Source organism: Ceratina calcarata, unplaced genomic scaffold (assembly GCF_001652005.2).
Source record: "Ceratina calcarata isolate Rehan_Ccalc_2016 unplaced genomic scaffold, ASM165200v1 scaffold48.2, whole genome shotgun sequence".
NCBI lineage: Eukaryota > Metazoa > Arthropoda > Insecta > Hymenoptera > Apidae > Ceratina > Ceratina calcarata.
Genome location: NW_017172225.1, coordinates 988,660 through 1,016,495, shown reverse-complemented (window position 1 = coordinate 1,016,495; position 27,836 = coordinate 988,660). Strand labels below are relative to the sequence as shown.

Here is a 27,836-nt window from a genome sequence, read left to right as displayed (position 1 = left end):
AAAGGTCATATACAATTTTCCCGTAGATTCAACGGTTTAGGAGTAATTAAAGAAAATTGAAATTTTTTGCCAAAAGTTCGCCGTTTCCACGCTGGGATGGACGGATTTTGTCAACATCAATAAAATGCCAAATAATCATACGTAACTCGTTAAATATCGAAGTTAGAAGGAAAACAACTTTTATTTGAAGCATTTTTCGCAATTTTGAAAAAAGAAAATTTTTGTCAGCGTCAATACTATTTATTATTAGCATTATTCTTCCGACGTCTGATTTCTTTTTAATTATAGGGAATGCGTTTTTCTAAGGTACATAAACTTTTGGGATTGACTGTATAGCCAATACATCCTTAATCCGCGTTCCTCGTTAAAAATTGAAGCGCGCAACATTCGTAAAACGCGCGCCGCGATCGTCTGCACTCAGTGCACTGTTTCATGCCATACTTCAGTGAACGCATTTGAATAAACGATTCGTGGCTTATCTCAGCTCCGCTGATAAGAGAAAAACTTGCGAAATGAACATCGCAATATCTATCGCGGCTTCGCCCGAGCCGTATCGATTGAAAATTTAGGGCGTTAGGCATTTATTTCGGACAAGCAAACTTTCATCGGGCCACCTACACACGAGGTATCGTTCTAACCTTGTACTCCGGCGTATTGGCATCTTGCGTGGTCCCGATAACAGCCGCATCGTCGTGATAACTCCTCGTGACGCGTCGCACGCTCTTAATCATAAGGTTTCCCTTCCTTAGCATCTTCTTATCGATCCCTCGCTTTTCCTCGATTTTCGCGAATTACACTATAACCGTGCTCCCTTTCTCACTTGCACCCGGCTGTAATTAATAATGCGCCGTGATATCGGTTACAACTTACAACAATGCTCCGTAATGATGTTCCGTTCATTAACGTCCAAACCATAGATTGAATGATACCGCCATCTAAACTGAATTATTAGCAGTTCCAGGGAATGTTAATTAGTTGTGATACGGCGCGAGTACTTTGTAATTAGACACCGCGCTATATAGAATCGATTAATTATTTCGTCCATCGTTAAATACTTCCTAACGAGTAGTCGGTTCAGCAGATCAATCGAGTGTTTTGCTTTCTATCTCTTATTTCGGTGGTAATACGTTCTAGAGGGCGTCAAAGATTGCAGCAGTCGTTTTCTTTAATAATAAATTTTTATATCAAACAATAAGTTCTCGTCTCTGGATTTTCAGCTTTAATTCTGTCCAATAATTGATATTAAAATTGATACACTCGATGACGAGATAGTTACTGCCAAACGGTTTCCTCGAGACTTTGAAATTCAAAGTTTCTGCTATTTCCTCACGAGATGACGCGACGAGTACGCTTCGGCGCTTCGGTGGGTCGCCATATTACTGAACGTGCATCGCTACGCAGTAAGTACACTGGTACTGGTGACGCATTGTTTGACAAGAGGAAGAAAAGTTTAATAATACTTGAACAATCGTGAAGAGAAAGATCGACGTGTTCCAATATACGAGCAGCTGAAAAAGGAGAAGCGAGGAAGCTATAGTAGTTTAGAGTCGTATACCGAAACTCCGACAATGCCGGACCTGTCCAGCATATCCCAATACCCCTTAAAGGTAAATATAATATCATCAATTAATACTCTATCTGCCTTGGGAGAAATCTATTCTGTAAGTATCTGCTCTTGCGAACAAGTTTAATTCGTATCACGTCGCATACGTTTGACTTTGAGTTTTGCTTTCCTTTATCGCTGCTTCTCCACTCGCCCCGATTAATTTCTGTCCGATATTTCGTGCGTCTTAATTAAGAAAACAGTTGTCTAATAATCCCTGATACTCGGCGAAAGCTTTCACGTAGTTCTGTTACCCGAGCATGTTTCCCAGAGTGAAACAATTTTGTAAGGACTTCGAGTGCGACAAGACGGTTCCATAACAACTTGTTTGACAAGTTTCTCAAATTGTTGAGACCATTCACGCGTTACCGCGATAATTGTACGTCCGATAATCGGAACGTACGTATCTCAATCGTCCCGCGTTCTCGGATCTTTTTTCGTGACCCTGTGGGATTTTTTTTTCAGGTGATATTTGCAATTCATTTAGTCCTAGTAACATGGTAAGAATCAATTTCTTGTACAATGGTCGGCAGTATAACTTTTGTATTACATCGTTGGGAAATTCCATTTTTAGGGGTATTCAAGGGTATTGGTGCCCAAAGTCTGTAATGTTTTACAATCTCTTATTCTTCGTTTGCATATTATGGGCCATTCACAATATCGAATCAGACGAGCCTCTTCAACTCGTAAGCAATCAGCTCGATTTCATGATTGTATCGTTTTGAACGATACCAATTGTACAACACCATTTGTAACGGACTTGTCTATATTTTAGGCACTTATCATAAATGTACTTTCCATATTTTTTGACGTAGTAACGCTAGCCATCTACTTTCCGTTATTGTGTAAGTTTTATACTATACTGAATGTACGAGACTAACACTTAAAAATAAACTAGTTAAAATGGTTTATTAACCTCCCCACGCAGAAGATGTATCTATCTGATCGCACGAACTTGTAGATGCACCTGAGAAGTTTAGCGCCGCGATTATGATCATAAACATGATCGTTCGTGTGGTGACAAGTGTCTATCTATTGCGAATAGGCCAGGCGAGGGGTGGATGTTTAGCCACAATGTTCACGGCGAGTCCTGCAATGGGTCAGTAATAGATTGGACACAGTATCCGTGTTTTCAGTAGACCTGCGTTGCTTCTACAAACTTGGGCTTTAAGTAGGTGCATGATATTTTTTTCCAACTGCATTATACATGTTTTTCTTTAATTATCTTAAGTTATCTGCTCGCGATGCTTGTGTGCCGTCCAGCCTATCGTCCTGTGTTGTACATGCGACTGTGGGGGTGGGGACTGGGAATTATCGTTTATCAGCGTTTTTCTATTCTAGGCTTGCGCCGACAGGATTACGAGGACATATCTCACCCGATTCCGCAAAATTCCGATTTTGCCGGAGTTTAACAACGAAATTTATAAACTAACGCGATAATACATCATCGTTATACGAACGCATTGTTAAAAGATCTGATATTATTTATGTACCATACATACTTTGACAACGATGACGTTCGATGCAAAATAAGTTCTTAATTCTAGTGTATATATCTTAACTACTTATAACAACGATAAGTCAAAACACGTAGAGGTATACATTGTAACAAGACGACGACGTTTCCTACTCTATTCTATACATATATCATTTGTACTTACATTGTGAATAAAAATATTTAGCAGTCCGAATTCCTGAAAGCGTTCAACGCGATCCTATGTTCTACCACCAAGGAATAGTATCTCGTCGGTGTTTTTACTATATTATGAAAATGACCGTGTATTTGATCTAGTCTGGGTCGTAATTCTTGTCAGGATGCGGGCGCGGTGGGTCAGCAATGAAATAAAGAGAGTAATCGATTTTCATTTAACACGTGGACAATGTTGTTGTTAAAGGTGAAACGAGAGAGAAGGGGATTAAAAATTGGCGCGTAGCGACGTCTGCGATCTGGCATAGGCTAGGGTCGCCACTGATGGAATACAAGAGTCTCGTCTGTGAGGCGGCGTGGCTCAGTAGTGTGTGTGACCGTTCCGGGAGGAGTGTGGCTCCACGCGCGGCCGCACCGCGAAACCGTGCCCACTCGCCACAACCACGGACGTCCACTAGTTTTCTCGTCTCGTGAAAACATGGCGGCCAGCGACGACGAGCCGATGCATCTCTACGAGGTCTTTCAAAACTGCTTCAATAAGATCGCCAACAAGCATCCCGGTGAGTCGCGTCACGCGCCAAACAAATCTTAATTGATCGCGATAATACTTGCGGTGTGCGCGCGTGACCGTGTGCCAACAAACAGAGGCGAGGTTCTCTCTTGTGTCTAGTGTCTTGAATAGCACCCGTCTATCGAATCTCTCCAGCGTCCCGCTGCATCTCTTGTGTTAAACCCGCTGTCGTTGAAAGAGATCGAGTGTTGTGCGTTTGTTCTATCGAGCTCGCGATCAGTAAACCGTGCCGAACGATTCTCTGTCTCGACTGACTCCGTTTAGTTCCTCTGTGTTTTGGTTTGCCTGTCAGTGCTTTGGACAGTGCTGCCCCGTCGAAGTGAACTAACCCCTTCGGAGATCATGCTCTTTACCTTGCATCTCGTGCCCTTTGTATACCGATTATCATGTATCGTTTAAACAATGCGAGTACTCTTCGACGGGAGACCAGATGTTAGAAACGTAACCTAGACACGAGAGACTCGTCCCTGTCAAGGGCGCTTGCCTCGACGCGTACCGTGACATGCCGACGAGTCGGACAACATGATATCCGAGCTCGTATCATGTCAGTATATCATTTTTTACTAATTCGATTGCACAGCGTTCGGTTTTCGAAAGGCGAGCCACGATTGGGCGAGCCCCGATCGCGCACCACGTGGCTACGCGACGTTCGAATCGTTAGAGGTTAATCGCTCGGACATAATGTAAGAGACCATAAATCGGAGCCTTTTTCCCGGCAGACAGCCCCGGGAGGTCTCTCAAGGGTTCTCTTTTTTCCTTTTTCGTCTTTTCCTCTCCATACACCTGCCCGAAAGAGAGAACGCGGAGTTCCTCGCGGGGCGATGCACCGATAGAGGTTCTCATTTTTTTCGCGATCATGCGTCAATTCCAGCACGTGTTCGATCTGGGATCGTCGGCTGGCGCCGACCAATTTCACGATTAACCTCGTATATCGGTATCTGCTTGTTCGAAAACACGTTATCCGGCTCGACGCTGCTTTGATTTATCTCCGATAAGCCTGATAAGGATAGCGCCGGCTCGGTCGTCAAATCATTCGAAAATTGTTCCTCAAAGGGAATCGTAAAGTCTGCTGTATGCGCGTTGCGTCCGGGGTAGTTGGTCAATCGAGAGCCTCGCCTGTTTGTTTAGTTTTGGGATCTTGTTTGTAAAACGTCGGAGGTGCACGGTTACCCCGACCAAATGCACTCGCTAGAAAATACTTGGTGCCGTCAAAGTACGGATCGAATCGGCCGAAACGTCGTTAGTCTGTTAAATGGACGTAAACTAGATTCTTATTGAGCATCGATCAAACTGGTTTCAATGATCGTTAAAAAAAATTTATCGAGACACGCCGCGAGCTCGTGGTTCGATCGGAGATTAGATATACGATTCGTTTAGCCAGGGCGACGTTTCGAAAATACAGCGTCGATCGTTTGTGACCGATTCTCGGCTTACTCTTATTTATATTCCGATGTTTAGATTCCGACGCGAGCGCGGTGTCAGATTTGTCAGGCGACTTGCATCGTTGCATCGAGCCAATTGCCAACAATCCGGTTAATTCCTTTTGGTACCGTCGATCGTCAGCCTTGTTCGACCGTTTCAATTGCAATCCAAACGCGACCAATAACAGCGCTGCTGACACGTCCTGGAACGTTTGATTCGTCAGCTACCGGAATTCGATATTTTTTGGGGGTTTTAAGCGGGATTCCCGTTACAGGGAGCACGGGCATAATTTTTGAAGGGTCAGGACCCGGTTCAAGTGCAAGGATATCTAAAAATACGCGAGCACTCGAGAAATATTCTCCTTCGCGTAGGTAGTTTTAGTTGGTCTCCGAAATGTTTGACACGACGATTCGTAATTGCTGCAGCGTACCGGCGGGAGAGCGCGGATTTTAATGGTCGATTCGATCTAAAATTATCAGCCGATGACTCACGAGTAAATCTACCTGGAGCGCAGTTTGTGTTTCGGGAAACCGCGGGACGATAAAACGTGTTTACCTAAGGCTAAATAATTCCTGTTCCTATTAATTATCCGTGTGATCGAAGAGCAGCGCAACAAATTGCCGCTGCTCTCGAATTTGGTCCAAGGACGATTCTGTTTCGTCTTCGCAAGCGCGAGTCGCAATTATTACGAGGATCACCTCTTCCGAGGGAAACGCGTTCGATTCGATCTGACCCCAGAACGCCATTTCTGAAACTCTCTCGTTCCCTGGAGCGAGAGTTTGAGCCGAACAACCATAAACGAGCCCCAGACACAACACTCGTGACTTAGCTCTCCTTCTTCTCGTCTCCGTTCATCCCGCGGTTCTCCGCGATACTCTCTCTTCTTCTCTCCTCTCCCCTCTTTCGATTTCTTTCTTTTTCCGGAGAATTATCGAGGGAGTGTCACCGTGATGCACCTGCCTCTTGCTCTCTTTCTCCTTCTCTCTTTTTTTCTCGCTCCCACTAGATCCCTCTCTTCCTGCCGCCTTCTCCTTTCCTCTCGTCTCGGTCGTACACGCGCCTCGCACACGACTCTTCGGTATCGCAATGGCACACGTATGGAAATTCTCCTTTACCCGAACAAGTAGCGCGTTTCGCAACCCAGTGATCCTTAACCAATTTTCTGTCGTTTAATCCGGCAGCAACGTTTCTTTCGTTGACAGTAAAAATGATATGAGAAACGCGATTAGTTTGATCGCTAACGAGCCGAGACGTAGGGGAAATAAATCAGGAAAAGACTCGAGTTTTGAATCGTCTCCTTAGGAAAGGCCAAGTCCGAAGTGCGTCTCACCCACGGGCACGCACACGGACCGAGAATGAGCATAATCTACATTTACAGGCTGGGGCCCGATGAGCATCTGCTCCAGCCCTCCTTCAGCCCCGAAACCCCCTGATCCTCCTCGGCCCCTCGATCCCTTTCTTCGGCAACGAGCATCCTCCCACCGTGATCGTAATCGCTTCCTCCTCGTCTACCTCGTTTCTCGCTCTTTCTATCCCATCTGGACGACGCAGACGACCGTACGTATAAAACTTGGCTGCACACGCGCGTACAGTGTCGATAGGTCAACCGAGTCGTGTCATCACCCAAGCCTTTTATTACTCGCCGCGAAAAATTCGTAATCGTTGCTGACCACTTTTCAATTTAGCTTTTTCCGCCGTTCCCTGCACTTCTGTTTCTATTGCGTTTTGCATCTTTCTGCGTTCTTCACAAAATCTGCGTAGATACCACCAGTCGGCCACTGTTACGATTTCTCGTTATCGCTCCCGCCGACGAGTAGGAAAAAACAAGATAAAATGTTTAACCAGTTGATGATGCGCTTTGTATCTAACGCAGAACTGAAACGCGTTTAATTGAATATGCACTTGAATTTCTTTCATCCGTCTTGCCACGATCTAAGGTCGAATATGAGTAATCTAACAGATACTCCGTTCTTTTCTGCTTTGTGCGTATGAAACGCGTCGCGAAGTCCAGAGGATAATAATTACATGAACTACGTTTCGATGTTGATTTGAAATTGATCTCTTTCGTGGCTGTTTTTCAAGTCACCCCGTAGAACCCAGGGCATAGAAATTTCGAGGGGGGGAAAGGGGTTGAGAAGTTGGCGAAACGGGCGACTCGAATTCCTGACTAATGCAAGTCCCTCGTTACCGAACGTACGCCGCCATTCGCCGCGCTCCCGTTATGGTCGATATGAATTTGCCACACCGTGAAACACCATCTCGTCCTGAAACTCTCCCAGTCTCTCTCTCGTTCCCGCAAATCGTGTCTTTCGGAATTTCTCTTTCTCCCCAGTAAATTTGCGATGTTCCATGGGCCAAGAGCAAAAGTCCATTAGCCGCAAGAACTGGGTTACCCGAAACAGGAGACCGACAAAAAGAGGAGATCGTGTATTTGGCGCGTGTCCCTTTCGCTGATCGGTTAAACATTCCAGATCCCTGGTTTCGGAAAGATCGTAGATCGTTGCTCTCGAAAGACGTATCGTCTCAGCCAGAGTCTCTCAGCAGCTTGACCGCACACTACCCTTAGGAACCTATGCCGCGTTTTGTTGTTCCCTTGCCTCATTGGCGTAGACCCCGTTCTCAACTTCCTCTTCTCTTGATCCGACTCGATCGACCGAATGCTTCGTGATATTATTGGTATTATTTCATTTAAGAGGCAGAGGAATCTCTTGGCCTGCGGTCTATCCTTTCGTTTCTCGGTTCTAAAAATAATTTCGCTCGGCAAAAGGAGTTACACGATCTCGCGTTTCTCCAACGAAAGGTCGATCGCGGATCGATAAGAACTGGGCAGGAAGAGTACGGCGCCGCCACCTGTGCGAAAAGAGAGCTCTGGTCTTGAGCGCGTGCACAAGTGCACGCAAGTGCGCGCCGCTGGTGGGTTCGGCGCCGACCTGCACCACGTTTTCGAATAGACATCTGGCCAGATTTCGTTAAGTCTGGCCCACGTGTGCCCACCTCTGTATACCTACGTACACGCGACACCGGGGCCTTCGAACAAATGTGCATTTGGCTCCTGGCGCCGAGAGGGAAGGGGGCCCTGATTTTTTGGCAGGTGCCACTGTCCTTCGAACGACGTCAATGCCCCCTTTTCCCCCGAGATCCCACAGAATCTCCACTCTGATTTCACCCAAGGATCCTTGGATCTTTGCCTCTTCTGCGACTTTCTTCGGTCGAGATTCGTCCGTTCGTTCTCTGCTTCGAGAACGAAATCGTTTCACGAGTTCTCGAATGTTTTCGTTAAAAAACGCAAACCCGAATCAAAATTCTTTTTATTGGACGTTGTATGGTCTCGGAATCGGTGGTAGGACGCGTGAGAAATGCGTGCTGGTGAAACGTGGAGGCGAAAATGGCGGCAGTCTCTCACCTGTTGAACGTGAGTCGCCTCGAGGGCGATCCGGAGGATTTACCTTCTGCTCGTATCTACCTTCGGTGGTGGTCCTCCGCGGTGGTTCACGCGTGAATCCGTGAATGAAAACTCGCGTTAACGTTGCTCGGAACCGTGCGAATCGAAGCGGGCGCGAGAAGGAGGCGGAGGGAAACCGGAGCACGTGTACGCCACGTGCCGTGGGCGGCGCGCGCGCGCGCGCACTCTCACGCGTTTTCGTCGCTTTTTTGAATCCCGTTCGCTTTTCGCCAATCGAGGAATCCTCGCGTCGAACACAAGTCGCTTCGAGTATCTCTTCCCTGAGATTTTCGTGAACAGAAAACCTGTACTCTAAAGCTGCGAAGCGTCGAGCGAGCATCGATGACTTCATGGTACAGCAGAGTATCGAATGAACAGTGATTCAGACTTAATATTGCTTCAACAAGTATTTCGATACCAAACATCCAAGATTTCGATACTACCGTCGATTAAATATTTTGCCAGCGTGTCGAATATCGTCGGCGTTCGTTATCGATCCGCGTCGTCGTGTACGAACGGCGTTACTCGGAGAACGTCTGGTTTGAGAATCACTGGAGCCCCCGTGATCTGCGCCACTGTCCTCCGGTGGGCCCCTTCTAGGGTAACACGAAGGGGGCCACTGACAGCGACAGCTGCCGCTGCTGCTGCTACATTCTCCTCTCTCTCCGTTTCTCGGTTCTCTCTCCCTGTCTTCGCTGTCCATGTCTCACCGCTCCGTCTCGGACCCTTTTGCCGGGGCCGTGTAGCCCTCTTGGTCCCGCGGGGCCCGGCAATCCCCACTATGGAACCCCATGGTCGCGTGGCAGCCAGCCTTCTCCTCCACAAAATACACCTTCGCCGTTCCGTTTACTCCCAAACGGATCATCTCCTTTTTCCTCGTTCCCCGTCTTTCGCCCGGCTCTCTCCGCGTTACCACGCGCTTCTCTCGTTGAATGCACCGCCAGGAATCTCATCCCACCTCGTACGATCTTTCATTGCACTCGAGCCCGGTGTTTCAATTTTTCATGCTCGTGCTATCTTCGTTCCCGGAAAGATAACGGTTTCAAAACGTTTGCTCTTTCCTTTTGCACACCGGTCCAGTGTATCAAAGGGCTAGCTTCGGGAAATATCGCTGCACTGGGAGAAGTCGTCCGGTTCGGCTACGGCGCTCTGTGAATCCGCTTTCCGTTCGTGACCAAGGCCCTGGGATCCGGTACGCGTATAATACCCTGCGGTTTTAGAGCCGGCGATACAATGGTGTGCACGCTCTTCCAATTATTCTCAGTTCGTTGCTTTCGCTCTGGTCCCTTTCAAATTTCTGTTCACGAACGTTGTCAAATTCTCTATACTCGGTGGCTAGTGCTCTTAAAGTATTTTCTTGAATATTTCTTAATAGAAACGTGTCCAGTAATTGTCTCAAGATTCTGATCGGAAATACATGTTTGCGTATCGTGTAATGTAATATCGAGAATAGTTAGAAGATCAAACTGGTTGAGCACCGGTGGCTACCTGAGTTCTTTTTCACATTTTTTTCGTCTTTCTCTACTGGTCTTCTATTCTTCCTCCCTCTGCGTGCGTATCCCCTCCTCGGTGTCGGGGTCGAGGGCCCCAAGGGTAGCAAACCTTCTCCCTTCTTCTTCCCCTCTGTTCTCTCGTTGGCCGCGAATTTCTTTTTTCCTTCTCCTCCCCTCTCTTTTATACCTGCGAGAACCTGGAACACCCTTTTGGGTCGCGTGGCACGATGCACCGGCGCGGCGGCCGTACACGCGAATTCTCCCATAGAAATAGGCTCGTCGGGGTGCGTGGGTCTGCACGGTGGCAGTCCACGTATCGAGTGTCTGGCAAACGTAGAAAAAAATGTAGGAGGAAAACTGATATCCAAAAGGGACCCGTTTCATTTAAAACCCTTCACCTCGGGCCGTAAGGACAACTATTAAAAATTTACACGCGATCATAAAAAACTGTTCGTCGAGGGAGATAATCGAGTTAAAGCCTCTCCGAGACGCGCAGGTGTTCCATTATTTCGCTCGCTCATGTTTTTTGACTCCTCTCTCGCTCCTTCGTCAGAGATCGAACCAGCAGATTTTTTCCCGATGCGTTCGATTTTTCGGCAACTCGATGACTCGCTCACGAAATTCTCAACGTGCTTACACCTCCACGATTCTCCCGGCCCACCTATCGCGATCAAAAATCAGACTCTCTCGGACGCGTAGCTTAAGTTTCACGAGGGTGGGTCCGGGCGAAGGTACCCACGCGGATCAGGCATCGTTTTTCGAGAAAGGGTGAAAAAATTGGAATCTGAGGTCAAAGTACAGACGCGTTGCGCACGTTTCATCGAGCGTATGATTCTTTTAAATGCAGCTTAAATATTCCGCCGCTCGCCACATTGCCGAGGCTCGTCGCCAATTAATAGACTGCATTCGTAGGATTGAACAAGATGCATTTTTGAAACGTTTCATTTTCCATAAAGATTTGCGGTCTGTTCATTAAGCTCGGCCTTCGTTACTCTCGTTCTGCATTTTTTAACCATCTTCTCTTCAAAATTTACCTCGGCGAACGACCAGAGGCGTTGACGCATCAGAGTTTACGGGGACTCGAGTTAATGGTAACGATAAGTCAGTCGTATCGCGTCGAACACGGAAACCCTTCTGGCCTTTTTTCCGTGACCGCGGATACGTTTCCTTGTGTTTTATATACCTGCACTTGTTTTTTTCACGCGTAGCACGCGCTTTTTTTACGGGATCGTCAACGTTGAAAGTGTCCAGCATTTTCACGGATATTTTTTAGCCGCGATGAAACCCCGCGTTCCCTGGTCGATCCCTAGAGCGTGAATCTGTACGCGAAACGTTTGTACCGTCGTTAACTGCAATCGAGCCGGTCAGTCGATGTACAATTTTTCTAGATCCGCGGTCGACCTGATCAGTTGTGATTCGTTCGGATTTTTCGGGTATTAACGACGTTACAGGAGGATTTGTCGAATCGATAAGTGAAATAGAATTCGGTTAGGTCGTCCGGGTTAAATAATTTTCGGTAATTCTAATTCGATGGCGTGTCGGGCTGATATACGACGCCGAGGCCGGGCTGACCACCGAATCGCGGTCGTGTCTCGCGCGTTGAAAATCGCCGCTCGCCGCGGCGAGCCGCGGTTTTCGAGGTTGTGTCGTCCGCGTTTCGCGAGCTGTAATGCCCGAAATCCGTGTAGATGGTATCGCGGCCGGTGTTACGCGTTAATTCCCTATCGACGTACCCGACCGAAATTCATATACTGGTAACAGCGTATCATTCGAACTCTGCGATACTTGGATTTTCCTCTGGTATTTCGGTCGAATTCTTCGATCTCTCGTAAGTTCCCCCAGTCGATCCGGGGTGGGCTCGGTGATTCTTCATTCGGCTCGATATTCGATGGAGGTGACGGCGGCAGACGAAAGACGAACTAGTCGTGACACGGTCGACACTACGTCATAACGGTCGGCCTGGCTTGCACCGGACTCTGAGGATGACACGATGGACCATGGTTTAGCTTGTCCTTTGATGCATGATATTGCAGACTCGGTGTCTGCACACGCTTCGGCAAACATGTCACGAGCAAGCCGAAACTGTTAGGATTCATAGTTATCTCGGCCGATCGTCGGACACTCGCTCCATCGTCCAACGCGTATAGCACAGTAGAGGTCCTCCGCTGGCCTTTTCTCTGGTTATCCCGAACTTCTGCTCTTATGACTTTGATAAGAGAGGCGAAAGTTGCGAGAATAATTAACGACGATCGTCACTGGATAAACGGTGGTGCTCGCTCAGCGTCGGTCTGACCATCCGGGTTTCGTAGAACAAGGAACGATGCTTATCCAGCAACTAGTGGCCACGAAAAACGCGTGACAGCAGATTTTTGAGAGAGTGAAGTGACATTACACATATACTCTCCGGAGATGTAAGTGTATAAAATCTGGCGATCGTCATCGAAGACGATAATAAGGCGTAACGATGATATATACGACCGAACGAGAATTAATCTGAAATTGTGCGGTGCGTTTTTCGAGACCGGTAAATCCAGATGCTCATAAATTCTCGTCGTGGCGCACGTAGATTCTCTCTTTCTCTGTTTGCATGCGCGCGTATAAGGGGTGGGCATTAATAACGGATGAAGCCCTCGACTGCGGCAACCTCGTATAATGTTTATCCTCGTTGTTTATTCCGCATGCGTCTTAGCCGCAACGCGGAAAACACGCGTACGGATTCTTAACGCGATCGCGGTTTTGATTTATAAAGACGCACCGCGAATTTATGCCCCGCCATTAATTTTGCATCGACTCAACCGAGCCGCGGCTCTTCTTATAAACCAGCCTGCTGCCGTTGCTGCTGCTGCTGCTGCTGCTGCTGCTCCCCCTTGCTCGAGATCGTTCCACGCTCTCTCCGGATTATTATCGATATTATTCCCGCCGTCTTGAAAAATTGTCGCCAAATTTATTACCAGACGCTTCTGTACGATACAAAAACATTTGTAATGATTATTTAAAAATGCGATCTATATTCAGATCTCTGTTATCGTATAGAAATATCATTTCAACGGTCTGCACAATTTTTTACATTTTTCCTTGGTTTATTTATTACCGCCGCGTCGGTGAAAGATTACGCTCTGACCTATTCTGATCTGTTCTCTGTTGCAGAAAAATTAGGCTTCCAGTCGCCGTATGGCCCTACTATGGACAACGGAATGGTGAGTACGTTTTTCAATTCCTCGGGTCGTGATACGAAACGATATCGCGAATTTAGTGGCTCCCCTGAAATAAGTTGACCATGGGTCCCGAATCTTAAGATAAAACTCAAGGGATTACGTAAGAAACGGGGAACGGGCGCAATAATTATTGCACAGTCGCGGAGGTGAATTTATCCGAGAAAAAGTTACTCCCTTTTTCTCCTAAGGCGCTGTGTAATCCGAAAACTTTAGTCTGAGTAATATTTTTTGGCAAGCGGTTCTCATCGTGTTTAAAATTCTAAAAAGGTTTATCCCTAAAGCCGGGATTTCATTCCTCTGGTTCTCTTGTAACAAGGGCCATGGCAATCTTGTTATAATGTTCGAATATTACTTAGCCGTAGAGAAATAAAAATGTGCTCTGTAGTTTTCGTTTAAACAAATTTCGAGCAGCCTTGGGGAAAGGATTAATTCGTGCAAGTTCGTTTCCTCTTTGGAGGCAGGAATTACCCAATTCCGAGGGTTGAGCATCGTCAACCTCCGGCTTTAATATCACTTACGCTCCTCCTCCCTCGTTCGCGACGATGTATACCTGTACATCTACATATATATTTCAATGTATACGTACGTACACATTTTGTGGAACAAAGGAACCGAGGAGGGTTGCATGGGTTAAACTCGGATGAAAAGTTATCCCGGAGTTTGGATAAATTACTCTCTTCTTCCATCGCTCACTACGTTTGCATTTCTCCTGCAATTGTTAATTAACCCTTGACTATATTCCTTGTCTCTGCAAGTCTTTTTCGTGTGCCTAAGCTCGACTCCGTTTATAATTATCATCGGAAAAAACCTTGTACCCGTATATTCTTATCGGTACAGACAGAAGTACGTTTTAATTATTCATTTTATCGGTAATTAGCGATGTATGATGACCTTGTTGGTCGTTCCTTTTTCGAAGGGACTTCCCTGGATTCGAACATGCGAATGGTTTCTACGAAAAGATGATAGCAGAGATTTTTTACGGCGCTAGGGAGCAGTATCTAATCGGCTGACGTTAAACCGTGACTGATAAGAAGTATTGATTTGAACGGGTTTGTTCGAGTCGCCTTCTTTCGACTATCTTCCTGCTGTCCTCTTTTCCAACAAACCTCATAGACTCCAGTTTCACACAAACCCGATCGACCCGTGATAAACCCTCCTCGAACACAATTCGCTTAAGGGCAAAATTGCAACCTAGAGGCTCGAGATATAAGAAATATGATTGACTACGTAAAGTCGATAGAATTAGCGATCCCCTAAGTATCCGTCAAACGACCGTCCAGTAGTTTTAACGATTGTCAGCCACTTTGTATCGCGGATACGGGATCGACATTCATTGTAAGGGTGGAAAATGTTTTTTCCAGACGTATGGGGGAGGAACGTACGGTCCGACAGCGGGAGGGCCAGGCGGGGGGCCAGGTGGAGGCGGAGGTGGTGGCGGGGGCGGCGGAAGTGTCGAGGGCAGCACTTACCCCCCTGAATCCCCTTACTTCCCGTTCGGAAGCAGCCGGTGTGTACCACCATCCGTGGGGACGCCCACCCCCGCTGCCAACCCCGCGGCACCCACCGGCACCAACGGGACACGGTTACCAAACTCCGCACCTGGTCAGTTTTTCTTATCTCGCAAAATTGTACAAGTGAAGAATATTTTGAAAATGATCCCCGCGTTCTTCGACTTGTTTCAGGCCCCGCCGCCGTGAAGAGAAAGAAGGATGTAAGTTCCGATCCTTTCTTTTTTATCCATTAGAACCTTTCCTGTAACGTTGTAAGAGTATTACGTTCATAGTTTATTTTTTAAGTCACTCGTCAGTTTTCGTTTTCGAATCTGAGGAAGGGAACTGATCTCGCGCCCGTTTGTTTATCAGGCCCTCGACGGAGCCGACGGCGAGGTCGTGACGACGCAGCACTGGGTGAGTGACTCGAAAAAGATTCGATAAAAATGCATGCCTCTAACTTACGTCCATATGAAACGCGTGTAGTACGTAGTGTTTCCTGTCTCTGCAATCGGGATTCGATAATAGCGTTCCGAATGTATCGGGAGTTCGTTCCAGCGATTGATAAAACCCACCGACAGAGGAACGATAGAATTAGATTAGCTCGTAAATTACTCTTTTTTTTTTTTCTTTACACACGAATGATCTCAGGGACCACTCGCGATCGTAATCTTTACGAGCGGAGTTGTAGAGTATAATGATTTTACCAAGAGTCCAACTAAAACTCCGATAGACGTTTTCCCATGCACGTAATCCGAACTTTCTCACACGCCCCACTCGTTTTTTACACGGCCGCGATTTTTATTGCGACGCTTCTCCGTTTTTTAATTTCCCCGTTAACAGACTTGGTTCGTCGTTTGCATAATTGGAATCCGATCGTCTGACAAATTTCAGGTTCGAACAGGGTCTGATATTTTTTTCGGCGCGTGTCCGCGGCCTTTTCGTTAAATGGAATATAATGTCGATCGATAGGAACGTTAAATATTTGTCGTACGCGCGACTCTCTTCTTCGAGCAGTGAAGGAGAAAGAGAGAGAAAGAGAAAAGCTAAAAACAAATTGCTTCTCGATGATCAAATACGTTCTCGCACCTGTTTAAATTCTCGTTTCCCGCTTAACTGATTTATCGAAGGATGAACCGGGGTACGTACGAGGTTTATAATTTCGCGTTCCTCGTAAAAGGTCCATTTCGATTCCGGGCACATCGTCAATAAACCATCGACTTCCCTGATTACCCGGCAAACACGCAGGGGTAAATACGTCGTCGCTGCAAAAGGGTAGCTGACTCGCGCACCCCTCAATTATTTCCAATCGCCGGAAGATGTTGTCCCCGCTGGCTAAAAGATTCACGCGCGCGACGAATGATCGTGACCGGCCAGGTGTTATTTTTTTAATTAACGTCTCTGCTCTTCTTTTATCGGGCCTCCGATAATTTCACGAGAAAAATCAAGGTCTGACATTCCCGTAAAAATCGCGATAACTCGGTTTTGATCGATAAGATTAATTAATATTCTTCATTGTTTTTGTAACGACGTTGACGCGACTAATTGCCAGTACGTGATTCTTTTGATCCCTTGATAATTTTTCAACAAGAACGCACACGATATTTTCTATACATCATACTAATCGATGTGATGTATCTGACGATGATCTTTCGTCAAACAAGAAGCAATGAAAGTACGATTATTAATTTTTGAAAAATCCCGGATAAATGATGAGGGTAAATGGGGAGTTGCTGATAATAAATAAGCGCATAGAGTCACGGCCGAATAAATCGTCGTGCTATCCCACGGTGCAGATCGACCGTTAATCCAACCGATACGGTGTGTTACGCGAACCCTCCGCGACCATACCGTAAGCCTGCTAATAATTTATTCAGCGCGCAGGACTACGCGATTACGTTTCTATTAGGATATGAGCGTTCTAGTGTCCTCGAGGGTGTCGTAACCCCGTATTCCCGGCCGCGTCCTCTCGGGAGCTTCACTTATCGTTTACCACCGACCCTTCTTTTTTCTCTCGACCGTGTCCGGTACACGTCCCCTAAGAAAACATCGCTGGCTCTTATTTCGAAAAACATAAATATTGGCTCGTTGAAAAGGACAGCTCCGCCCCAAATAAAAATTGAAACCCGGTCTTATAGGAGTCGAGGGTAGACACAATTTTGCGATTGCTCTGGATACATTGCTGTTCTTCCTAATTTTAAACTGGTTTTCATACTACATTTTTTACTCGCGAAAATATTCGTGGTTCGTTATCTGGTCTCTGGTAAAATATCTTGGGCAGAGGAAGGCGCGTGTTTGTGTACAGAGAAGAAGGGGTCACGGGTATCGAGAGGAGAAGACCATATGGTGTCGCGTGCTACGATCGCCAGACCGTGGAGCCCTTTCCAGTTTCGCCTCCGTGGCTCGCGCTATGCCTGCCCCGAATGGCTTCGCGCTAATTCGTGGCCTCGAGGAATTTTCAACCTCGAAAGAGTGGCACGCATTCTGGACCAGCTCAAGAACTTTCGATCGATCATGTGTGATCGAGTTCGTCCCCTCTCGCCGTTGCAACATCGGCAGATGCGTTTACAATATTGCACGCCTGATCCGTGTTTTTGCCGCTTCCTCGGACGAACAAGCGTGATGAATTTCGGACGTACAGTAGTCTCTGAATATATGGCCACGTTTTGTCCGAATATGTGGCCGCGAGTCGTCCCCACCCACCAATTCTCAGAAATGCTCCCTCCATGGGTGCCCCGAGTCTTATCTATGTTTATGTTTTATCTTCCTGTCCCTCTATTGTCGTCGCGCTCGCACTGCCTACTGTTTACACATCCTCCACGAGCGATTCTGGGAAATCCACAAAAAGATACAAAGTACTACGGAGTACGTACGAGATGTAAAGCATTACGAACTAATACATGGTTTTGTATGAAAATCCGCAGTCTAGTAATTATAAGCCTGTACACAGTGTAATGACGTGTAGAAAGGGAATCACAGTATTGCGAAATAAGAATTGGTAACGAGTCGGTCGGTACAGGGCCCGGTGGACTTTGATTGACGGATAAATTGGTAACGCGAGAGAGTCCGGGTTTACGACGTCCTCGACGCAGGTGTTGTTCGCCAAGGAAATTAAACTGGCAGCCACTTTTGATGCTCCGCTTTTAATTGCCCAGTAATACCATCGGCGCACTTTTTTACGAGCCAGCCATTAAGGTATCTCCGTACCGGGTTTCGTAAGATCCGAAATTCCCTTTACGTTTACGATTCGCCGCGTATCCTCGTTAACATCGATTATATTCATTTATAGAAAAATTTTACGCGGAGGCTACATGTCACGTTTGAAGGATAAAAGAAATCGCGATCTGGATATCATTTTTCTAAATTCCAATCAGGAAACCGTTGGCTCTCGTCGAAGGAAAGTAACTTGACAATATTCATTTGTCTCGCGTGACGTTATCGGTCGCGTAACTCTGGATTCGAGAGTCGGTCGAGTGTTACGAGATACAGGGTCTGTCCGTTCGTAGATTTCTAAGAGAGAACGAGTCCTCCCAAAATTGGGCAGCGAAACTCGATCGGGTTTCACCCAATAACAACGTCGACCAGTTCTCACGAATAATGCTGTATCATTTATTTAATCGCGCGGCTCATGCCCGAGTAATGATTCGGAGGCGCCGCGGAGTCCGCCGTTACCGTTTCCTGTCCTTTGTCGGACCCACGGACCATCAAATTACGTCCACCGTTATTGTTTCCAACGAAATAAGGAAACTCGCGAACCATTCCGGAGATTTAGTTTGTATACTGCAGACTCAATGGTTCATAGAAAATATGCAATGATAAGATAAAAACGATCTTCTCAGTTGATAACAAAAGCGTGTTGCATAAAAATCTGCGACGTGGTCATTGAATCGGCAGGGGTTGTCACGTTTCGTCAACGAATCAATTAGCAGAAATCGCGTGTCGGGGGAAGAGAAAAAGGTCAGCGCTCGGGGTAGAAAGAGACGGTTTGCTAGAGACGTTGAACGTTGTTTGACGGGCACCTGTTGCTGGTAGCACACGAGCCAATGCCTCTTTGCCTCGCACTCTCTTTCGCTTCCCTCTTTGTGCCACTTTGCTCCCTTCCTTGGTTGCTCGCTATTTTACCTCGTCGCACCTTTTGTTCGAGCCACCATTCCGCGGTCGAACCTCTCGACGCTGAGAAGAACACCTTTCGAACGTACCACCTTCCGGATATTTTCGAAAGAAACACAGTTCCGTTTTTAGCATCGAATTTCGTTTTAATCTACTTCGGATTTCGACCAGGAATTCTAGCGGAAATTGTAAGTAATATCTCTCTGGAGAGTGGTTCTATTTAAACGAGACCGGGACGGAAATATGTCGAGAATTTTCTGTAATTTACGAGCGCTGCCTTCTCGAATCCCAACTATTATTGGACGCGTACCCGGGGTGGCTGACGTAACGCTACTCCGAGAAACCCGGCATTTTTCGCGGCACGCCTCGTAAACCTCCGAGGTGTCGAAGCCGGCGAGATTACGCAAATGCACCCCTTATCTAGCTGGCAAAGTGCTGCTGCCCTATCGTCCACGTTTCAGGCCCTCTCAGACGTCATCGTGTCCGTTTCCGAGCTTTATTAGACTGACCTCACAATAAATTCGAATATCGAACCGAATCTACACGCCTTAGCGATCCAACTGGTCAACGGTTCAGTTTTAATTTCGTCGAGGTGTGTCAGATTCATAGAACCATAACTTGAAATAAAGTTCTAATAGACTGGAATTGTTGAACAACGGAATTAAAGCGTATTGAATCTAAATTACCTCGCAGCTGTTATCGCGTTTATCCCCTTTCTTTTTCTTTACCTTCCTCCTCGGCATAACATCTCGTTCTCTCTGTTCCTCGGTTGGCGTGCAAACTCGCCGCAGTGTACAGAGTACACAGCACGGGTTTATGGAGTGAGTCGTCGACTTACAACGGGTAAACCACCCGGCGAGGGGAGCGAGGACGGGGATGATAGAGGGAACGGGGGTCGGTATCGGCGCACGGATAAACCGAGAGAGAGGAGAGATATGATCTACACACATATTTCCTCGGTTCGAACGATACGGGGACCGCGCGCACGACCACCGTTGTTCCTGAGCCACTTTAATTTGTTACATCTACCGTAATTGAAACGGAGAAATGATTTTTATCCCGTCGACGAAACCGATCGGCCTTGATCCCAGCGATAGTTCTCGAAAAAACTCTTATTCGCTCTTTGTGCAATTGGCTATTTTAATATAAAAAATGCAAAAATTTTCGAATTTATACGTATCGTACTTCCTGCAGATTCGATCTCTCTCTCTCTCTCTCTCTCTCTCTACGGATGCAATAAATCTCTGGTCTGTTTGTCGTACGGCAAACTGTATAATTTGTGAAGTCAGTAATTTTCGGTTTAACAATTTGATTGCTCCAGAAACGATGATAGAGATTTTTCATTCGAGTTGATTTCAATATAAAATCGTCACGGTTTATCGTAGCGATTCGGATTAACACGCGCGTACGTGCACGCGCGACGGGTGTGGAAGACACGGACACATATATCTGGCGAGCGATCGGCCGAAAATGCACGCGTGAGCGATAGTTTACGGTCATTGTGGGATTATCGCGATAAATTATTGGGTGTATCGCAACTGCGCCTATCGGTATGTCGATAGTATTAATTGGGTCGTCGAGATTATTACCGGGAATGTATCAATAATAATTACCAGTGTACCAGGCAGGGGGATTTTAGGCTCGCTGCGTACACGATCATAAAACTCTAGCTTCTCATCCCTGTTTCAACAGAATTCATATATCAACCGTACCAGTTTTAAAAACAATACCGTTTCGCGTTTACGGGTTAATCGTACCGCGTTCCCGTTCGAATCGTGTCACGTCGATATTACGAAACGTTTTTTTTCTTTTTTTTAATATTTTTCCGACTCGCGTCACTTTCATGACCGACGCGATTATTCCGTTAGAGGCGAGTCTCTCGTTTCTTTTAACCGCGTAGAAACACAACGTTAAAAACAAAAGAGAAAGACGGGCTTAATTACACGGACGAAGTATGACGAAGGGTTGAACCGGCCATACGGCGAATCCCATGGACGGTTGCGTTTTCCATAGCGTGTGCAGGATATTTAACGACCCGTTCCTCGAGATTAATCTATTACCTTTTCGTATGGCGTACGAAATTTCGAGTGGGTCTATCGACCCGTGGTCACGTGGCTGGGGGTTTTCTACTCGAGTGGCCAGCCGATTCACGTGTATCCCGATCATTTTCATGGGGGATTAACGACCGCCGGTGAGAACCCGCGCCAATTAACATATCAATCGCTCGTAAATGGATCGACCCCACCGGTAGACGAGATACTTGTGGATCGAGCCGTTCTTTTTTTTCATGTAGACGTAAACGGGACACGCGCGTGTGGCCAGTCTGGTTACGCGGACGATTGCATAAGATCCTCTCACCCTCAGGGTGCTACTCGTGCCTCGACACGTGAAATTACTCGCGCGTGCTTTCACGGTTCGCGAAAATTTAATTAAACACAGTCGTTTCTTATGAAAAGTGTACGAGTGTGCGATCGTCGTTAGAACGTTGATTTCACGCATTAATATGAAGAGGAGTACGATTTCTAAATGAAAAATCGACGATCGTAAAAGCATAAAAATGTAATTGTTGCACTGCATGGATAAATCGTTGCGTGACACGCGATGGTCGGGCGAGTTTTCGCTGGAACCTGGCGACCGGTAGCAATAATTGCGCCCGGATTCTCTAACGGTGGCCGGCGTATTGTACGGGTCACCTATGTATCTGTAATTCCCTGAAATTACATGTGTACACACGGGTCGCGTGTGTGTGTTTGTTCTACGTACGCGGCAGTGTTTGCATTCGGTGCGCGAAGAGAGAGCTCGGCGAGGGTGCGGGATGATACGAGCTAAATCGAGCACCACCCAAGTGTGCTTCATTTGTGGCGTACCGGCCTGTGAAATTCAGGAATGCTTCTTCGCCACCCCACGCTCGTCACCCCCTTGTATCCACCCTTCTGCCTCGTCGTTTCTCGGCCAACAAAACTTCCATGAGAATCCTGCGAACAATGTTTGATATCGTTGAATAACTCTTTTTCCCGTCGATGCGTCAATAATTAAAATTAAAATTCTATCTGGTTTCCTGATTTGTACCGTCCATTTTGTGACAGTGAAATGTTCTTAGAAAAATCGATGTCGTCGTCATCATGATCTCGTTTCCAGTTGGCATAATTCCTTGTAAAATATAGACCGTAAAACTAACAAGGCAGGAAGAGTGCAGGTCGACCTGAAAATCGAATCGGACGGGCCCTCTTTCCTGGTGGTAACCGTGATCGTGTGTACAAATACTTTCGCAGGGTAAACAACCCTTGCACCCTGCGGTAGGCTCGAATAATGTGGTCAGCCGGGGTTTCGCTACGTTCTTTCTAATTGCTTTCCCGGGGCTTGTAATATCTGTATCTCAGGTCGTGCTCTAAGTACTGGGATTGAAATGAATTCATATCGTCGATGGAGGGGAAAAATGTAGGAAAATTCTTGTACATTAAATTACGATTACCACGATCATTTTGACAAATTGTCTAAATGTGAATTTCACATACCGTCTGGGCCGTGAACGACCCTCTTTTACAGTGAGAATTAATTCTTTTACGAGACTCCGTCACGTCCGTGGAATCTTTTATTTTTATGACCGCTAAACGCGAGCGTCGATTTATGATAATTGCGGTCTAAAAGATCTCTTTTTTTTTTTCGAGATTGACCCTCTCGCGTTCCGCCCTTCTGTCTTCGGAAACTATCGAGCCCGAAGCTGATTAGAATTTTATTATCGCGAAGGAGGAGGAAAAAAGCAGGGAAGAGGTTGCCGAAGGGTGGCATATGGCGCGACTCCTCCGGCTTTTGAAGTTTCGGGGATGAAAGAGGCCGCCGGTTCTCGAGTTTACTTGACTCCTGTCCCTCCCTCCGGAGGGATTCCGCTTCCTATCCCCGCGGACCCTACGGTTTCCCAGAGTCCTTTACTCACGAAACGAGCTACAATCCCTCGTTCCGTCCCCTCTCTCGGCTCCGAATGGCTCGACTTGTCTTCCGAACTCTCGAAACGACTACCGGGAGAAAACGTTGGCCAAACATTCGCGTGAATCCTGCAGTTAGCCTAAACTCGCCGCGAAACTACCCCTGGACACTCTGGCAAAAGTTTCGCGCCTTCTCCTCGGATGATATTTTCTCGGAAACTTCGCGAGATTTCATCCTCGACGGATCGAGAGGGAACGAAGCGAGGAAGGTGTCTGTCTTTTTACAATTATTCTCTTTGCGGAATTAATTAGAATCGTCGAGTGAACTCGTCGTCTCTCTCAACATTCTTCCCCGGTGCTCCGTAATTGATGTCTCGCTGGTAAAAAGAATCGTCGCGGATGGCTATAAACTTGCATAAAAGTGATTTAATTTCTCGGTACAACTCGTTCACCAGAGGGTGAATGGCTAAAAGGTAATAGTTAATAACAGCGCAGCTGAAAAGGGGATTCGGTAATCCGCTTCTAATTTCTAAAACAAAGAGACCTAGCTTGCCAGGGAAGAGAAAGGTGAGAGCGAAACGGGAAGAGGAAGGGAGAGAGAAAGAGAAATATTCTCTCGTTGAGGCAAACCCGAGATCCTGAGAGTCGAGTGGGTTTCGGAATCGGGGCGTGGAGGAGAGGGAAACGGTAAGGGTAGATGTGGAAAGAGGGCTGAAATTGGGGGCGGTCCGAGGGGAGGGGAGCCGAGGGAGCGCAGGGTTCCACCCTGGAACACATTAACTGCAGGGCGACGGGGTATATAGAGATGGGTTGGGGGCGACGCCACTGGCGTAAGCTCAATGGAAAACGGGATTGCTCCGTAGCATTCCCAAGGAAAAAGGCTTAATCTGACCTTTCTTCCGAAGTTGCTCTACAAGCTAGAGCTGTCGATTTGTGAGACACCGGGAAATCCGTCCGTGTCTGCTGAAACCGTTCGTTTCTTCGATTGAGTCGTTGACGATTTCTTAAAAATCGCTCGCGAGTCGAGCGATCACCGATAAGATGATCCAGACATTGAACAGCGAATTCGAATCGATCGAAGCGCAGTGAATAGGAAATAAATCTTGGTCGGCTCGTTCCGCGTTCCACGGTCAGCTTGTTAATTAAGCCGCTAACGAGGGGTCAATTTTCGATAGATTTATGCACGCGTGCGTTGCGCACGAGTACGAAAGAATCACTGCGTGACTCGATGGTAGATTTCTGCCGGTTACCGGGTTCTCGATATCTAATCTCTCTTAATTAATTCTTTTTAATTCGTTCCAAGGCGGAGACGCAGAGGGAACATGCGGTCTCTCGTTGCGAGATCCGCGAGATTAATCCCGATTAACCTTAATCGAGGCTGCGGCTCTAGCGGTGTATTTTCCCCTACTCGATCGATTCGTCCAAATATAGATCGACCTAACGAATCTCGATCGCCGGCGAGCACGACGCGTATCCCTGCACGTCGATCCCTAGATCCTCGTTTATACTCTCGTCGAGAAAACGCGCGTAACACGGAAATATGTGCAGGTACGCGCGCGAGTCCTAAAAAGGAGACGAAAGCCGGTAACCGTATCTAGAGACGTGTTCCCCGTTTTATTTTTCTTTATCGCGACGCGAGTCCTATCGATCGTTCCGCTTCGCTACGAGAATTTTCATCGGGAAACGCGCTCTCCGCTCGATTAACTTCTTTCCACCGCCGCGAATCGACCATTACGAATTCGTCTGGTCAATATTCCAGGAACAATTAAAAGGGCGAACTATATAGCCTGAGAAAACATTTGACGTTCGCTCGAGGAGCCTTCCTACCGTTCGAAAAGTTTGTTCCTTCCGGTGGTAGCTACGCCAATGCGAGACACTGAACGAGGGGTGGCAGGAGCACTAGTAGCGTAGTTAGGGGTGGCTCGGTAGGGATGCTTTAGGGTGAGATTTAGTACCAACCTCCGCCGCTTAGTCTACCCATCCCGGGTATAGTGCGCGTCCCAAACTATAGTCGATACTCATGAGAAATATCAAACTATTCTGCAAAATATCGCCGCCGAAATTGATCGGCTCTCCCGGCTTCCTCTGCTGCGCCACTCCCGGTTTTCCTTCGTCAGCGGAGAAATTCGATCAAATTCGGCCGGCTCAAAACTGGTAACACGGATCAATGGTGTGACCCGAGAGGATTAAACTCGACTCGAGAAATCGATTCTGCTCTCTTGGCAGACAGCCGACCGTGGTCGAATCGTTTTATTGGGATCAATCGGTTACGAACAGAATCGATGACCGAGAAAAAATATTTAGTAGCCGGGGACATCGTTCCCGGGGGTTACGGCTGATAATAAATTATCAGCAAAGTTCCACTTCATCCTGGTTCATCCCACTTACCGTTACCTCGTACAGATGCGCGACGCAACTTAAATTGCTCGCCACGGATTCGATGCATTTAGAAGAGATTTAGAAACGCTGTAAAACATTTTTCTAAATCGAAAACGTTTTATTATGGATTTTGGAATAACCCGGTTCGATCGTGTTCGTCGTCTAACGATCGGCCTTAATTAGAGAGCGAGTCGGTCTCCTCGTGAGGAGAGAGTTCCGTCTTCTTGCCAGTTCGAAGCTTTTTGTCGGATCCTCGGGAACACGCTCGACAAGGAGCATCAGACAACGACTCGGTCTTGCGATATTTTTTTCTGTTCTTCGCTCGGGGGACCACGCGACGGCGAGGAGGCGTCCGGGTCGACGACTCTCCACCTTTCTTTCTCTCTTCCTTCTCGTACTCGGACGTCCTCGCGCGCCGCGCGACCGCACGGAGACGGAGGCGTGCGATCGCGGTTTACACAGTTGGCCACGCGAGGTTACCTAATTATTTGTTGCCAATGACGAAACCTGCCTGTCAGGTTATCAAACGTCTCTTTCCTCCCTCCACGTCCTTTTCTCCAATTCTTATAAATCAAATAACCGGTCGATAAAAAGTTTCCGATTGGAAACAATATTCTAATAACGAATGACCAGCCATAAAAAACGTGTTCAGAACATTCGCTTACTCCGATCCAACCGGCACCGACTACTATGGTAATATACCTGTCCTGATTCCACCCACTTGGGAAAAGGTAAAACACTTAGGTCCGTTGTTCATTTTTTCCATACATTTGTTCACGGGTAAGGTGGTCAGGGTATGATATTCCGAGGCTCACCATATGCCGGTGACCTCAAGGCAGGTCTAGTGGCGCGAGAAGTACCTTTCGAGATTTACAACGGTCATATTAATGCCAGCAAGTGCGCCGCAGGAGTCCAGTCCAGGGAGTTCCTGTAGTCCTCCTTGCCTCGGTACACCTATCGACCAACATGAAATCCATTGGAGTTACCAGTGTGTGCCTTATCAAACCGAATCACAACGCATTACACAACTATTTAGTATTGGAATCACTTGTCCCTGAACTTCGTAAAATCTCTTGTATAATAAAAAGTATATAGCTTGGTAAATACGAAAAGGTATGCTTGGGCAATTTGAAGGGTTTTTTTTATTATACATCGAAGAGGTTTGACCATGCGGCGATTTGGGTTTTGCTGTACGGCTTAAAACAGTCATTTTTTAACCCTGTTAATGCGAGGGTTGAGAAGTCATTAAGTTGCAGGCGAATCACGTACAATTAGGTAAAGAGGAGATTCGTACCTGGCGGCCAGGTACCAAAGAGAACGTCCCTAGCTGTGCAGTACTAGTGGTGGTGTTTCATTGTACTCGGCTTATTTTCGTTTCGGTTTGGTACCTGTAGGGTTTAATTATTTTACAGCTAGCTGGGCTTCTTTACACCTGACAACCGTTTCCACGATCATTTACCATGACTTCCAGACCCTTTACTGTCCTTCCACCTTCTTAGGTAAAAGCCTAAAAAAAGTCTGCGTTTCGTGCCAAATGTTAGCCTCGATCGAAAGTCGACTTAAGTGTCTCTGATCGAAAAGACGATTGGTGTCAATTCGTCCGATTATCTCTGAGTAGAACGGGAATCAATGAGAACGTCCAAATGCTTTAACGGTATAATGATTTTATCGTGACATGTTCCGTGTCAATTTATTATACGATAGAGATCGTTAAACGCACGTGTTCTTGTATTTTGACGAACCGACAAAGTGTATTTTTGTCCGGGCTTATAATGAAATCGACGAGCCGATTCACCCCGTATCTCGAGTCTTTGTCGAAACTCGGCGAAGTGCAGTTTCGGCCACTCGTTTTTTCCTTCCTCGGGAAAAAAGTTCTCGCAGACCGTATCCGGATTTCGGTCCGGGGAAACTGGAACTCTCGTTCGTTTGCCAAGTGGGTTAGATTGGGTCGGGTGAGGTTGGGTAATTATATACCTTTGGCCAGTCGCGTGGGTACGACACTAAAATTACTCACGAATTTCCAACTAACAAGCTCACCTACCTTTGGCGCCACCGCCCGTCTCGTTTGTCTTCCCGACAGATTTTCCGAAACCGCGTATCCGTCGGAATAAAGATATTTTCGCCTAACAGATCGTTTAGCGACGCATCAACGCTGCGGAACCATCGCGACCAAATTAATGATCCATCTAGATTTTGCATCGTTATATCCGCAGCATCTTCTCATATAATGATTATACATTTTACACTAATTTTTCGATGCGTGGAAGACCGCGGATGTGACGAATTTACAGTGAGGTTGAACGCGCAAAAGATATAAAGAACTTTCAAATATCGAATGCTTCGAGAAAGGGGAAATGTTTGCAATAATCGTTTCTCGCGTTCCGTACACGGTCAACCTTTGTTCCTCCATCGGATACCTCGTGTAACACGCGGAGAGCTTTTGTCCCCAGTTAGGAGAACAGCCGCACTTTCACGTGTACACAGAGAGAGATCTCTCTCGCTCGATCTCTTTCTGACTCAACAAGTGGACCGATGTTTTC

The 27,836-nt window shown here is 46.8% G+C and overlaps 2 protein-coding genes across 11 annotated transcripts in view; one reads left to right on the top strand and one right to left on the bottom strand.

Annotated features, from left to right (window-relative positions):
• Positions 1-1,164, bottom strand: part of Mccc2 (methylcrotonyl-CoA carboxylase subunit 2) — a 5,811-nt gene extending 4,647 nt beyond the window's left edge. Inside the window, exon 1 of the mRNA XM_018029496.2 lies at positions 639-1,164. Coding sequence (XP_017884985.1) covers positions 639-752 — 114 coding nt within the window. The 5' untranslated portion in view covers positions 753-1,164. The remainder of the gene's footprint in view (positions 1-638) is intronic.
• Positions 316-27,836, top strand: part of LOC108627858 (protein daughterless) — a 75,263-nt gene continuing 47,742 nt past the window's right edge. For 4 of the 10 annotated variants that reach the window (XM_026815853.1, XM_026815850.1, XM_026815851.1 and 1 more), the window contains exons 1-7: positions 317-625; positions 1,218-1,607; positions 3,499-3,811; positions 13,327-13,376; positions 14,756-14,996; positions 15,077-15,105; positions 15,257-15,301. In XM_026815853.1, coding sequence (XP_026671654.1) covers positions 3,730-3,811; positions 13,327-13,376; positions 14,756-14,996; positions 15,077-15,105; positions 15,257-15,301 — 447 coding nt within the window. In that variant the 5' untranslated portion in view covers positions 317-625; positions 1,218-1,607; positions 3,499-3,729. Of the gene's footprint in view, positions 626-1,217; positions 1,608-3,498; positions 3,812-13,326; positions 13,377-14,755; positions 14,997-15,076; positions 15,106-15,256; positions 15,302-27,836 lie in introns of all 10 variants that reach the window. The other 6 variants (XM_026815857.1, XM_026815856.1, XM_026815855.1 and 3 more) reach the window with 3 other exon arrangements.